The sequence below is a fragment of the Salmo salar genome, chromosome 16 (genome assembly GCF_965601325.2).
Source record: "Salmo salar chromosome 16, fSalSal1, whole genome shotgun sequence".
NCBI lineage: Eukaryota > Metazoa > Chordata > Actinopteri > Salmoniformes > Salmonidae > Salmo > Salmo salar.
Window position 1 is genome coordinate 92,487,501 of NC_138306.1, and position 15,000 is coordinate 92,502,500.

At 43.8% G+C, this 15,000-nt stretch overlaps 1 protein-coding gene across 1 annotated transcript in view; it reads right to left on the bottom strand.

Moving 5' to 3' along the window:
• Window positions 1-15,000, bottom strand: part of LOC106574944 (protein diaphanous homolog 3) — a 676,792-nt gene that overhangs the window by 384,479 nt on the left and 277,313 nt on the right. Inside the window, exon 17 of the mRNA XM_082963180.1 lies at window positions 2,098-2,394. Within this exon, the coding sequence (XP_082819306.1) occupies window positions 2,098-2,394 (297 nt within the window). The remainder of the gene's footprint in view (window positions 1-2,097; window positions 2,395-15,000) is intronic.

A 15,000-nucleotide genomic window follows, 5' to 3' on the forward strand; every position in this document is an offset into this window, starting at 1 on the left:
GACACTGAGCACAGAGTCACTGTTCAGATGAATCACTTGAGGAACAGCATGGATCCATGACTGGATCATTTGGCTCACCAACGCTGGGTCTGTCACCGTGGGTGAGTTAGGCTCCAGGTTTAGGAAACATTTCATCTATATCAGCTGGACTAACAGGAAAACCGTGGGTGAGTTAGGCTCCAGGTTTAGGAAACATGTAATCTATATCAGCTGGACTAACAGTAAAACCGTGGGTGAGTTAGGCTCCAGGTTTAGGAAACATTTCATCTATATCAGCTGGACTAACAGTAAAACCGTGGGTGAGTTAGGCTCCAGGTTTAGGAAACATGTAATCTATATCAGCTGGACTAACAGTAAAACCGTGGGTGAGTTAGGCTCCAGGTTTAGGAAACATTTCATCTATATCAGCTGGACTAACAGTAAAACCGTGGGTGAGTTAGGCTCCAGGTTTAGGAAACATTTCATCTATATCAGCTGGACTAACAGTAAAACCGTGGGTGAGTTAGGCTCCAGGTTTAGGAAACATTTCATCAATATCAGCTGGACTAACAGTAAAACCGTGGGTGAGTTAGGCTCCAGGTTTAGGAAACATGTAATCTATATCAGCTGGACTAACAGTAAAACCGTGGGTGAGTTAGGCTCCAGGTTTAGGAAACATTTCATCTATATCAGCTGGACTAACAGTAAAACCGTGGGTGAGTTAGGCTCCAGGTTTAGGAAACATTTCATCTATATCAGCTGGACTAACAGTAAAACCGTGGGTGAGTTAGGCTCCAGGTTTAGGAAACATTTCATCTATATCAGCTGGACTAACAGTAAAACCGTGGGTGAGTTAGGCTCCAGGTTTAGGAAACATTTCATCTATATCAGCTGGACTAACAGTAAAACCGTGGGTGAGTTAGGCTCCAGGTTTAGGAAACATTTCATCTATATCAGCTGGACTAACAGTAAAACCGTGGGTGAGTTAGGCTCCAGGTTTAGGAAACATTTCATCTATATCAGCTGGACTAACAGTAAAACCGTGGGTGAGTTAGGCTCCAGGTTTAGGAAACATTTCATCTATATCAGCTGGACTAACAGTAAAACCGTGCTATTACAGCTACTAGTATGCTAGTTGAAGGTGGATCACCGATCTATGGGAAAAGCTGAGACGTCATGCTTAACTAAGTTGTTTTATTAAAGTCCAACTTTCTTCTCTGACATATATAACTTTTATTTATTTATTTATTTATATATAAAAATGGCAACAACAAGCAACAGTACAGATGTTTCCAGGGCTGGCGTTTCCGTGCCAACAGCCATTTAAAGCCCGGGCTCCTCCCTCTCCTCTCTGATTGGATCAGAGGCCTCAGTCAGACGGACTTGGCTCAGAACAGAACCAGATGTCGTTTCATCTCAGTGATATTACTTCACGCTATTACAATTAATATTTTATCTCACTTCCTTTTTTTCTCTCCCATACACGTTCATACAGCTGTTTAACAAGCTGGACCATATGCCTGATCTGATGAGGAAGGACACGTCCCAAACCACACTCAACTACCTATATATAAAATCGGCAGAGTACTACTTTTTAACCAGAGCTCATCGTCAAAGTAGTGCACTACACAGTGAATAGGGTGTGATTCGGGACGTATGCCTTTTGTGTTGTGATCAGGTTTCAACAGGACACCAAAGGAGACCCTTGTGTTGGTGTACAGCTGTACAGGACAACTCACGTTTAATATGCATGAATCTACCCCCCAAAAAACCCTCTGGACTGACAGGACTTGAAAGTTTAGAGACGGTACCTCTAAAACTCAGGAGAGATCGCTGGAGACATTCATTTATAGTGTGATCAGCTGCCAGGCCTCTCGAGTAGCACTTCACACACCTAAAAACAAGCCTTGTTCACAGCCACATCCTGTGTTTTCAGACACACACCCTGTTTAGCCATATCTGTTAGTAACAGAAGGCCAGGCAGTGTGTGGGAGGAGAGGGGGGCTAGGGTAATGGACTGGGAGTGAGTGAGTGAGTGAGTGTGTGTGAGTGAGTGAGTGAGTGAGTGAGTGAGTGAGTGAGTGAGTGAGTGAGTGAGTGAGTGAGTGAGTGACTCACCTTGGACCAGTTGAGGCGCTTCATAGAAGTCTCAAGCTTGAACTCCTTCTTGGGCCGGAGGCCGAAAGGCAAGGTGTTGTGGGTAGGAGAGCCCAGCCCACAGAACCCCGGGGGAGGAGGAGGAGGAGGAGGGGGACAACCGAACGGGGGAGGCACTCCTGGTGGGGGAGGTGGGCCGCAGCCTGGGAGGGGGGGAGGAGGAGGGGGAGGAGGCGGAGGGAGGGAAGGAAAGGCGGAGGAGGGGAAGCCAGCCTGGGATGGGTGGGCTGAGGAGACGACCACTGGTACTGCTCCAAACTGAGGAGGGAAACAACATCAAAGAACTGGATTATTTTTGATCAACTAAAAATATGTATTTCTCCAACACCTCTTACCTACATTTGCCATTTAAAGCTGTCAGTTTAACTCAGTTACCAATATAACTAAGCAATAAGGCCCGAGGAGGTGTGGTATATGGCCAATATATCACGGCTAAGGGCTGTTCTTATGCACGATGCAACAAGGAGTGCCTGAACACAACCCTTAGCCGTGGTATATTGTCCATATATCACAAACCCCTGAGGTGCCTTATTGATATTATAAACTGGTTACCAAGGTAATTAGAACAGTAAAAATACATGTTTTGTCATATCCGTGGTATACGATCTGATATACCACGCCGTTCAGCCAATCAGCATTCAGGGCTCGAACCACCCAGTTAATACTGTATTTATCTTGCTCCTTTGCACCCCAGTATCTCTACTTGCACATTCATCTCCTGCACATCTATCACTCCAGTGTTTAATTGCTATATCGTAATTGCCTCGCCACTATGGCCTATTTTATTGCCTTTACCTTCCTTATCTCACCTCATTTGCTCACATTGTAAATAGACTTATTTTTCTACTGTATTATTGACTGTATACTTGTTTTACTTCATGTGTAACTCTGTGTTGTTGTTTGTGTCAAACTGCTTTGCTTGATCTTGGCCAGGTCACAGTTGTAAATGAGAACTTGTTCTCAACTAGCCTACCTGGTTAAATAAAGGACTTGTTCTCAACTAGCCTACCTGGTTAAATAAAGGACTTGTTCTCAACTAGCCTACCTGGTTAAATAAAGGTGAAATAAAATAAATAAATAAATACAATGATCATATAATAGAAGAATACTCTATGACAGGACTAAACAACAGGATGAATCCTGGGTAAAACAAGTCTGATAAGTGATTGCTTCGTGTCCAGCGGTGCTGAAAACAATCCATCTAATCAATACTGGATGTTGAGCTGAAAATAAATGCTTCCAATAGAAAGCACTCTGTCAATTGATCAGGATATTGACAATCGCCTTGAGATCCTACACTTGATTGATCATGCCTCTCAGCTGGAAACAGAGAAGAGAAATTGGTGACAACACAAGAGCAGTGTGTGTGTGTGTGTTGTGTGGACTGTGGAGCGACCCTCTCCACCGCCATAACCTAACGACTGGGTTAACCTGGAAATGCTCAGAGAGCGAGAGAGGCAGAGAGAGAGAGAGAGAGAGAGAGAGAGAGAGAGCGAGAGAGCGAGCGAGGCAGAGAGAGAGAGAGGCAGAGAGAGAGAGTGAGGCAGAGAGAGAGAGAGAGAGAGAGAGAGAGAGAGAGAGAGAGAGGCAGAGAGAGAGGGAGGCAGAGAGAGAGAGAGGGAGGCAGAGAGAGAGGGAGAGAGAGAGACAGAGAGAGAGGGAGGCAGAGAGAGAGGGGCAGAGAGAGAGAGCAAGAGAGAGAGAGAGCGAGAGAGGCAGAGAGAGAGAGAGAGAGAGAGAAAGACATTCCTGTGAGTGTAATGTTAACTGTTTATTTTTATTTTGTTTATTTGTCTTTTGTATAAAATCTATTTCACTTGCTTCGGCAAAGTTAACATATGTTTCCCATGCCAATAAAGCCCTTAAATTGAATTGAATTGAGAGAGGTAGCTAGTGAATACCTGTGTTGCATCCATCTCACTTACATAAGTATTCACAGAGTGATTGTAAAATATTTCCACATGCCTCTTTTCAACATTCTTCAAGCTCTGTCAAGTTGGTCGTTGATCATCGCTAGACGGCCATTTTCAAGTCTTGCCATAGATTTTCAAGCCGAATTAAGTCAAAACTGTAACTAGGACGCTCAGGAACATTCAATGTTGGAGCTAGGAACACAAGCATTTCACTACACCCACAATAACATCTGCTAAATATGTGTATGGACCAATAACATCTGCTAAATATGTGTATGGACCAATAACATCTGTTAAATATGTGTATGGACCAATAACATCTGTTAAATATGTGTATGGACCAATAACATCTGTTAAATATGTGACCAATAACATCTGCTAAATATGTGACCAATAACATATGTTAAATATGTGACCAATAACATCTGTTAAATATGTGTATGGACCAATAACATCTGTTAAATATGTGTATGGACCAATAACATCTGTTAAATATGTGTATGGACCAATAACATCTGTTAAATATGTGACCAATAACATCTGTTAAATATGTGTATGAACCAATAACATTTGATTTGGTAAGCAACTCCAGTGTAGATTTGGCCTTGTGTTTTAGGTTATTGTCCTGCTGGAAGGTGAATTCATCTCCCAGTGTCTGGTGGAAAGCAGACTGAACCAGGTTTTCCTCTAGGATTTTGCCTGTGCTTAGCGCTAGTCTGTTTCTTTTTATCCTAAAAAACTCCCTAGTCCTTGCCAGTGACAAGCATACCCATAACATGATGCAGCCACCACCATGCTTGAAAATATGAAGTGGCATTCAGTGATGTGTTGTATTGGAATTTGTCCCAAACATAAGGCTTTGTATTCAGGACAAAGTTCATTTCTTTGCCACATTTATTCCAGTTCTACTTTAGTGCCTTATTGCAAACAGGATGCATGTTTTGTAATATGTTTTATTCAGTACAGGCTTCCTTCTTTTCACTCTGTCATTTAGGTTAGTATTGTGGAGTAACTACAATGTTGTTGATCCATCCTCAGTTTTCTCCCATCACAGCCATTCAACTCTGTAACTGTTTTAAAGTCACTATTGTCCTCATGGTGAAATCCCTGAGCGGTTTCCTTCCTCTCCGGCAACTGAGTTATGAAGGACGCCTGTATCTTTGTAGTGAGTGGGTGTATTGATACACCATCCACAGTGTAATTAATAACTTCACCACGTTCTAAGGGATGATCAATGTCTGCTTTCTATCTATCAATACTGGTCCCTTCTTTGTGAAGCATTGGAAAACCTCCCTGGTCTTTGTGGTTGAATCTGGGGTTTGAAATTCACTGCTCGACTGAGGGACCTTACAGATAACTGTATGTGTGGGGGTACAGAGATGAGGTAGTCATTCAAAAATCATGTTAAACACTATTACTGAACACACAGGGAGTCCATGCAAGGTATGTGCTTTGATATTACGGGGTATAGTGTGTAGTCCAGTGACACAACATCTCAATTTAAACCATTTTAAATTCAGACTGGAACACAACACAACGTGGAAAGAGTGTCGGAGTGTGAATACATTCTGAAGGAATAGAGTGCTATTCGCGACACAGAAAGAGAGCGCGACACAGAAAGAGAGCGACACAGAAAGAGAGAGAAAGAATGAGAGGAGAGAGAGAATGAGAGTGAGCGCGTCTCTCTCTCATCCATCAGGGCAGGACGACAGGACGACAGGACGACAGGACGACAGGACGACAGGACGACAGGACGACAGGACGACAGGACGACAGGACGACAAGACGACAGGACGACAGGACGACAGGACAACAGGATGACAGGACCAAACAGTTCTGACGGTTGTAAACATCTTTAGTGATCAAACCTCATCACAACACTCTGTTGGTTCACTTCACGGTGTAAGCAGGGCAGGACAGAGAGATGTGTAGTGATCAAACCTCATCACAACACTCTGTTGGTTCACTTCACGGTGTAAGCAGGGCAGGACAGAGAGCTGTGTAGATTGTATGGTACAGAGCAAATGGTCTATTGATCCAGCCAACAGTTTTATATTGAAGAGCAGAACCCCACTAAGGCCAACCCTGGGATGCTCTCTAACCCTCTCTCTCTCTCTGGGGGGACTACAACACAGGAACACAATGGAGAAGTGTGTGTGGGAGTGTCGGGGGGGGGAGCAGAGAGAGGAGAGAGAGAGAGAGAGAGAGAGAGAGAGAGAGAGAGAGAGAGAGAGAGAGAGAGAGAGAGAAAGCAGAGCAAGAGAGGAGAGCAAGAGAGAGAGGGAGGGAGAAGAGAGAGAGCAGAGAGAGGGAGGGAGAAGAGAGAGAGCAGAGAGAAAGCAGAGAGAGGAGAGAGAAGAGAGAAAGCAGAGAGAGAGCAGAGAGAGAGAAAGCAGAGAGAAAGCAGAGAGAAAGCAGAGAGAGAGGAGAGAAAGCAGAGAGAGAGGAGAGAAAGCAGAGAGAGAGTAGAGAGAAAGAGAATAGGAGTGGAAGAAGGTAAATTCTCCTATCCCCTGCTCCAGCCCAACCCATCACAACACATTAACACCAGACTGAGAGTGTTGACTCTAAGAGCCCAGAACACAATCACAGCTCAGTGTGAGGCCAGTATACCCCACACAACACAGCTGGATGTGTTCCAAATGGCACCATCCTCCCTGTATCGTGCACTAGGGCCACTACATAGTGAAAAGTGGTCCATTTGGAATGCAAGGCGCTGTGAGGCCGTATGAACGGAACACGGCTTTGAAGAATAGCTTTTCTCTGCTCACTATAAAAGCTACACAAACCCCCCTAACAACCCCTTTCTGTGATGCGGCAACAGTTAAAGGAGCAGATAAAGCATGAATAGTGAGTTTAGCCCTGTGGGGATGGTGTACGGTCCCACCGCTAGCTAGCTAACCCAGCCTTCAACAGAATGAGAGAGGAGGAGAGAGATGGTGTAAGGTCCCACTGCTAGCTAGCTAACCCAGCCTTCAACAGAATGAGAGAGGAGGAGAGGAGGGAGAGAGATGGTGTACAGTCCCACCGCTAGCTAGCTAACCCAGCCTTCAACAGAATGAGAGAGGAGGAGAGAGATGGTGTACGGTCCCACCGCTAGCTAGCTAACCCAGCCTTCAACAGAATGAGAGAGGAGGAGAGAGATGGTGTAAGGTCCCACTGCTAGCTAGCTAACCCAGCCTTCAACAGAATGAGAGAGGAGGAGAGGAGGGAGAGAGATGGTGTACAGTCCCACCGCTAGCTAGCTAACCCAGCCTTCAACAGAATGAGAGAGGAGGAGAGAGGAGGAGAGGAGGGGGAGAGATGGTGTACGGTCCCACCGCTAGCTAGCTAACCCAGCCTTCAACAGAATGAGAGAGGAGGAGAGAGGAGGAGAGGAGGGAGAGAGATGGTGTACGGTCCCACCGCTAGCTAGCTAACCCAGCCTTCAACAGAATGAGAGAGGAGGAGAGGAGGGAGAGAGATGGTGTACAGTCCCACCGCTAGCTAGCTAACCCAGCCTTCAACAGAATGAGAGAGGAGGAGAGAGGAGGAGAGGAGGGAGAGAGATGGTGTACGGTCCCACCGCTAGCTAGCTAACCCAGCCTTCAACAGAATGAGAGAGGAGGAGAGAGGAGGAGAGGAGGGAGAGAGATGGTGTACGGTCCCACTGCTAGCTAACTAACCCAGCCTTCAACAGAATGAGAGAGGAGGAGAGAGGAGGAGAGGAGGGAGAGAGATGGTGTACGGTCCCACTGCTAGCTAGCTAACCCAGCCTTCAACAGAATGAGAGAGGAGGAGAGGAGGGAGAGAGATGGTGTACGGTCCCACTGCTAGCTAGCTAACCCAGCCTTCAACAGAATGAGAGAGGAGGAGAGGAGGGAGAGAGATGGTGTACGGTCCCACCGCTAGCTAGCTAACACAGCCTTCAAAAGAATGAGAGAGGAGGAGAGAGGAGGAGAGGAGGGAGAGAGATGGTGTACGGTCCCACCGCTAGCTAGCTAACCCAGCCTTCAACAGAATGAGAGAGGAGGAGAGGAGGGAGAGAGATGGTGTACGGTCCCACCGCTAGCTAGCTAACACAGCCTTCAAAAGAATGAGAGAGGAGGAGAGGAGGGAGAGAGATGGTGTAAGGTCCCACTGCTAGCTAGCTAACCCAGCCTTCAACAGAATGAGAGAGGAGGAGAGGAGGGAGAGAGATGGTGTAAGGTCCCACTGCTAGCTAGCTAACCCAGCCTTCAACAGAATGAGAGAGGAGGAGAGGAGGGAGAGAGATGGTGTAAGGTCCCACTGCTAGCTAGCTAACCCAGCCTTCAACAGAATGAGAGAGGAGGAGAGAAGGGAGAGGAGAGATGAGAGAAAGAGAGAGGAGAGAGAATGAGAGAGGAGAGAGAAAGAGAAAAAGAGGAGGAGAGGGAGAGGAGAGAGAGAATGAGAGAATGAGAGAGGAGAGAGAAGGAGAGGAGGAGAGAGGAGAAAGAGAGAATGAGAGAAAGAGAATGAGAGAGGAGAGAGAAGGAGAGGAGGAGAGAGGAGAAAGAGAGAATGAGAGAAAGAGAGAATGAGAGAGGAGAGAATGAGAGAGGAGAGAATGAGAGAGGAGAGAGAAGGAGAGGAGGAGAGAGGAGAGAGGAGAAAGAGAGAATGAGAGAAAGAGAGAATGAGAGAGGAGAGAGAAGGAGAGGGAGAGGAGAAAGAGAGAATGAGAGAGGAGAGAATGAGAGAATGAGAGAAAGAGAGAATGAGAGAGAAGGAGAGGAGGAGAGGAGGAGAAAGAGAGAATGAGAGATGCCAGTTGAGCATCTCTCAATGTGTTTACTCTCCCAAATTGAAATATTAGCAGAAAGGTTATTCCTTTTCTTTCTCTCTCTCCATTTGTTCTTTGAGTGCAGTTCTCTTCCGAGGAAGAGAGCGAGACAGAGACTCTCAGGAGTGGAGAAGAGGGAGGGAGAGAGGAAGGAGGAGAGGGACGAGGCAGACAGAATAAATTGCTTTAAGAACAATTTCCTTTCACAGGATAGAGATCAGTGATTAAAACACAAAATGAAGTAAAAACAGACGAGGCCGTGTGGCGACCGGTAGGATAATTACTGCTCACCTCAAATGGCCGAAAGACAACAGTTTCTATCAAACCACACGATGACTATTGGATTAGACTTTATATTCAAATGCACTTTCTCATAACAGACTGCTCTATTTCATGTTTTTAATTGTTTTGATGGCCACGGTTAAATGAAAATGTTTTATTTCCCAACTGGTGACTGAAGACCACAGGCTATAGTCAACGCTCGGCAGGATTCAGCACGTCACACACCACAATGAGCTGGAGGCAGTAAAGACATTTTCAAAACAGAATTCATTATTTGACAGCTGAACGTTTTACTTCAAATGAGGCATGTAGTAAATCAAATCAAAGTTTATTTGTCACGTGTGCCGAATACAACAGGTGTAGTAGACCTTACAGTGAAATGCTGAATACAACAGGTGTAGTAGACCTTACAGTGAAATGCTGAATACAACAGGTGTAGTAGACCTCACAGTGAAATGCTGAATACAACAGGTGTAGTAGACCTTACAGTGAAATGCTGAATACAACAGGTGTAGTAGACCTTACAGTGAAATGCTGAATACAACAGGTGTAGTAGACCTTACAGTGAAATGCTGAATACAACAGGTGTAGTAGACCTCACAGTGAAATGCTGAATACAACAGGTGTAGTAGACCTTACAGTGAAATGCTGAATACAACAGGTGTAGGTAGACCTCACAGTGAAATGCTGAATACAACAGGTGTAGTAGACCTCACAGTGAAATGCTGAATACAACAGGTGTAGTAGACCTCACAGTGAAATGCTGAATACAGCAGGTGTAGACCTTACAGTGAAATGCTGAATACAACAGGTGTAGTAGACCTCACAGTGAAATGCTGAATACAACAGGTGTAGTAGACCTTACAGTGAAATGCTGAATACAACAGGTGTAGGTAGACCTTACAGTGAAATGCTGAATACAACAGGTGTAGTAGACCTTACAGTGAAATGCTGAATACAACAGGTGTAGTAGACCTCACAGTGAAATGCTGAATACAACAGGTGTAGTAGACCTCACAGTGAAATGCTGAATACAACAGGTGTAGTAGACCTTACAGTGAAACGCTGAATACAACAGGTGTAGTAGACCTTACAGTGAAATGCTGAATACAACAGGTGTAGTAGACCTTACAGTGAAACGCTGAATACAACAGGTGTAGTAGACCTTACAGTGAAATGCTGAATACAACAGGTGTAGTAGACCTTACAGTGAAACGCTGAATACAACAGGTGTACTAGACCTTACAGTGAAATGCTGAATACAACAGGTGTAGTAGACCTTACAGTGAAATGCTGAATACAACAGGTGTAGTAGACCTTACAGTGAAATGCTGAATACTACAGGTGTAGTAGACCTTACAGTGAAATGCTGAATACAACAGGTGTAGACCTTACAGTGAAATGCTGAATACAACAGGTGTAGTAGACCTTACAGTGAAATGCTGAATACTACAGGTGTAGTAGACCTTACAGTGAAATGCTGAATACAACAGGTGTAGACCTTACAGTGAAATGCTGAATACAACAGGTGTAGTAGACCTTACAGTGAAATGCTGAATACAACAGGTGTAGGTAGACCTTACAGTGAAATGCTGAATACAACAGGTGTAGTAGACCTTACAGTGAAATGCTGAATACAACAGGTGTAGGTAGACCTCACAGTGAAATGCTGAATACAACAGGTGTAGTAGACCTTACAGTGAAATGCTGAATACAACAGGTGTAGTAGACCTTACAGTGAAATGCTGAATACAACAGGTGTAGTAGACCTTACAGTGAAATGCTGAATACAACAGGTGTAGTAGACCTTACAGTGAAATGCTGAATACAACAGGTGTAGTAGACCTCACAGTGAAATGCTGAATACAACAGGTGTAGTAGACCTTACAGTGAAATGCTGAATACAACAGGTGTAGTAGACCTCACAGTGAAATGCTGAATACAACAGGTGTAGTAGACCTTACAGTGAAATGCTGAATACAACAGGTGTAGTAGACCTCACAGTGAAATGCTGAATACAACAGGTGTAGTAGACCTTACAGTGAAATGCTGAATACAACAGGTGTAGTAGACCTCACAGTGAAATGCTGAATACAACAGGTGTAGTAGACCTCACAGTGAAATGCTGAATACAACAGGTGTAGTAGACCTTACAGTGAAATGCTGAATACAACAGGTGTAGTAGACCTTACAGTGAAATGCTGAATACTACAGGTGTAGTAGACCTTACAGTGAAATGCTTACTTACAGGCTCTAACCAATAGTGCAAAAAAGATATTAGGTGAACAATAGTAATAAAGAAATAAAAAAACAGTAAAAAGACAGGCTATATACAGTAGAGAGGCTCTAAAAGTAGCGAGGCTACATACAGTAGAGAGGCTATATACAGACAGCGGTTAGTCAGGCTGATTGAGGTAGTATGTACATGTAGATATATGGGTTTACCTTGCTTCAAAGTAGCCTATAGCCAAACCCCCACCATATCGTGGAGCCAATCATTGTATAGAGACATTGCAACAAGTAGCCTCAAATTTGCATCCCATGCTAGTTGATGATAATCCAAGTCATATTAGCATCCCATGCTAGTTGATGATAATCCTAGTCATATAGCATCCCATGCTAGTTGATGATAATCCAAGTCATATTAGAATATGTGGACAACTACAAATACCTAGGTGTCTGGTTAGACTGTAAACTCTCCTTCCAGACGCACATCAATCATCTCCAATCCAAAGTGAAATCTCGAATTGGCTTCCTATTTCGCAACAAAGCATCCTTCACTCATGCTGCCAAACATACCCTCGTAAAACTGACCATCCTACCAATCCTCGACTTCGGCGATGTCATTTACAAAATAGCCTCCAATACCCTACTCAACAAACTGGATGCAGTCTATCACAGTGCCATCCGTTTTGTCACCAAAGCCCCATATACTACCCACCACTGCGACCTGTACGCTCTCGTTGGCTGGCCTTCGCTTCATAATCGTCGCCAAACACATTGGCTCCAGGTCATCTACAAGACCCTGCTAGGTAAAGTCCCCCCTTATCTCCGCTCACTGGTCACCATAGCAGCACCCACCTGTAGCACGCGCTACAGCAGGTATATCTCTCTGGTCACCCCCAAAGCCAATTCCTCCTTTGGTCGTCTCTCCTTCCAGTTCTCTGCTGCCAATGACTGGAACGAACTACAAAAATCTCTGAAACTGGAAACACTTATCTCCCTCACTAGCTTTAAGCACCAGCTGTCAGAGCAGCTCACAGATCACTGCACCTGTACATAGCCCATCTATAATTTAGCCCAAACTACTACCTCTTCCCCTACTGTATTTATTTATTTAATTTATTTTGCTCCTTTGCTCCATATTATTTATATTTTATCTCTGAACTTTCTTCAAACTACAAATCTACCATTCCAGTGTTTTTCTTGCTATACTTTATTTACTTTGCCACCATGGCATTTTTGCCATTACCTCCCTTATCTCACATCATTTGCTCACATTGTATATAATCTTATTTTTTTTTTCTACTGCATCATTGATTGTATGTTGTTTTACTCCATGTGTAACTCTGTGTTTTTGTATGTTTTCGAACTGCTTTGCTTTATCTTGGCCAGGTCGCAATTGTAAATGAGAACTTGTTCTCAACTTGCCTACCTGGTTAAATAAAGGTGAAAAAAAAAAAAATCCTAGTCATATTAGCATCCCATGCTAGTTGATGAGAATCCTAGTCATATTAGCATCCCATGCTAGTTGATGAGAATCCTAGTCATATTAGCATCCCATGCTAGTTGATGAGAATCCTAGTCATATTAGCATCCCATGCTAGTTGATAATAATCCTAGTCATATTAGCATCCCATGCTAGTTGATGAGAATCCTAGTCATATTAGCATCCCATGCTAGTTGATGAGAATCCTAGTCATATTAGCATCCCATGCTAGTTGATGAGAATCCTAGTCATATTAGCATCCCATGCTAGTTGATGAGAATCCTAGTCATATTAGCATCCCATGCTAGTTGATGAGAATCCTAGTCATATTAGCATCCCATGCTAGTTGATAATAATCCAAGTCATATTAGCATCCCATGCTAGTTGATGAGAATCCTAGTCATATTAGCATCCCATGCTAGTTGATAATAATCCTAGTCATATTAGCATCCCATGCTAGTTGATGATAATCCAAGTCATATTAGAATATGTGGACAACTACAAATACCTAGGTGTCTGGTTAGACTGTAAACTCTCCTTCCAGACTCACATCAATCATCTCCAATCCAAAGTGAAATCTCGAATTGGCTTCCTATTTCGCAACAAAGCATCCTTCACTCATGCTGCCAAACATACCCTCGTAAAACTGACCATCCTACCAATCCTCGACTTCGGCGATGTCATTTACAAAATAGCTTCCAATACCCTACTCAACAAACTGGATGCAGTCTATCACAGTGCCATCCGTTTTGTCACCAAAGCCCCATATACTACCCACCACTGCGACCTGTACGCTCTCGTTGGCTGGCCTTCGCTTCATAATCGTCGCCAAACACATTGGCTCCAGGTCATCTACAAGACCCTGCTAGGTAAAGTCCCCCCTTATCTCCGCTCACTGGTCACCATAGCAGCACCCACCTGTAGCACGCGCTCCAGCAGGTATATCTCTCTGGTCACCCCTAAAGCCAACTCCTCCTTTGGTCGTCTCTCCTTCCAGTTCTCTGCTGCCAATGACTGGAACGAACTACAAAAATCTCTGAAACTGGAAACACTTATCTCCCTCACTAGCTTTAAGCACCAGCTGTCAGAGCAGCTCACAGATCACTGCACCTGTACATAGCCCATCTATAATTTAGCCCAAACTACTACCTCTTCCCCTACTGTATTTATTTATTTAATTTATTTTGCTCCTTTGCTCCATATTATTTATATTTTATCTCTGAACTTTCTTCAAACTACAAATCTACCATTCCAGTGTTTTTCTTGCTATACTTTATTTACTTTGCCACCATGGCATTTTTGCCATTACCTCCCTTATCTCACATCATTTGCTCACATTGTATATAATCTTATTTTTTTCTTTCTACTGCATCATTGATTGTATGTTGTTTTACTCCATGTGTAACTCTGTGTTTTTGTATGTTTTCGAACTGCTTTGCTTTATCTTGGCCAGGTCGCAATTGTAAATGAGAACTTGTTCTCAACTTGCCTACCTGGTTAAATAAAGGTGAAAAAAAAAAAAAAAAATCCTAGTCATATTAGCATCCCATGGTAGTTGATGAGAATCCTAGTCATATTAGCATCCCATGCTAGTTGATGAGAATCCTAGTCATATTAGCATCCCATGCTAGTTGATGAGAATCCTAGTCATATTAGCATCCCATGCTAGTTGATGAGAATCCTAGTCATATTAGCATCCCATGCTAGTTGATAATAATCCTAGTCATATTAGCATCCCATGCTAGTTGATGAGAATCCTAGTCATATTAGCATCCCATGCTAGTTGATAATAATCCTAGTCATATTAGCATCCCATGCTAGTTGATGAGAATCCTAGTCATATTAGCATCCCATGCTAGTTGATGAGAATCCTAGTCATATTAGCATCCCATGCTAGCTGTTTTCATCATAGATCGACATAGGCCAGTGATTTTGCCGATTGTTAGTCACGTCTTGTTGACTGAGGAAAAGTTAACGTGGACGTTATTCTAACATTTTGAGAAGTGAGGATCGGTATTCGGTAAGAAGGGCGCACGCCGTTGAAATACCATATAACCTAAATGTGATTTGTGTGATTCTGAGCACCATGGGTGGACGCCCTAATCAGGTTACACACCCAACACATACGGGTCCGGTACATTTCTCAAATGTCCGGGGCCACATTTTCCTAACAG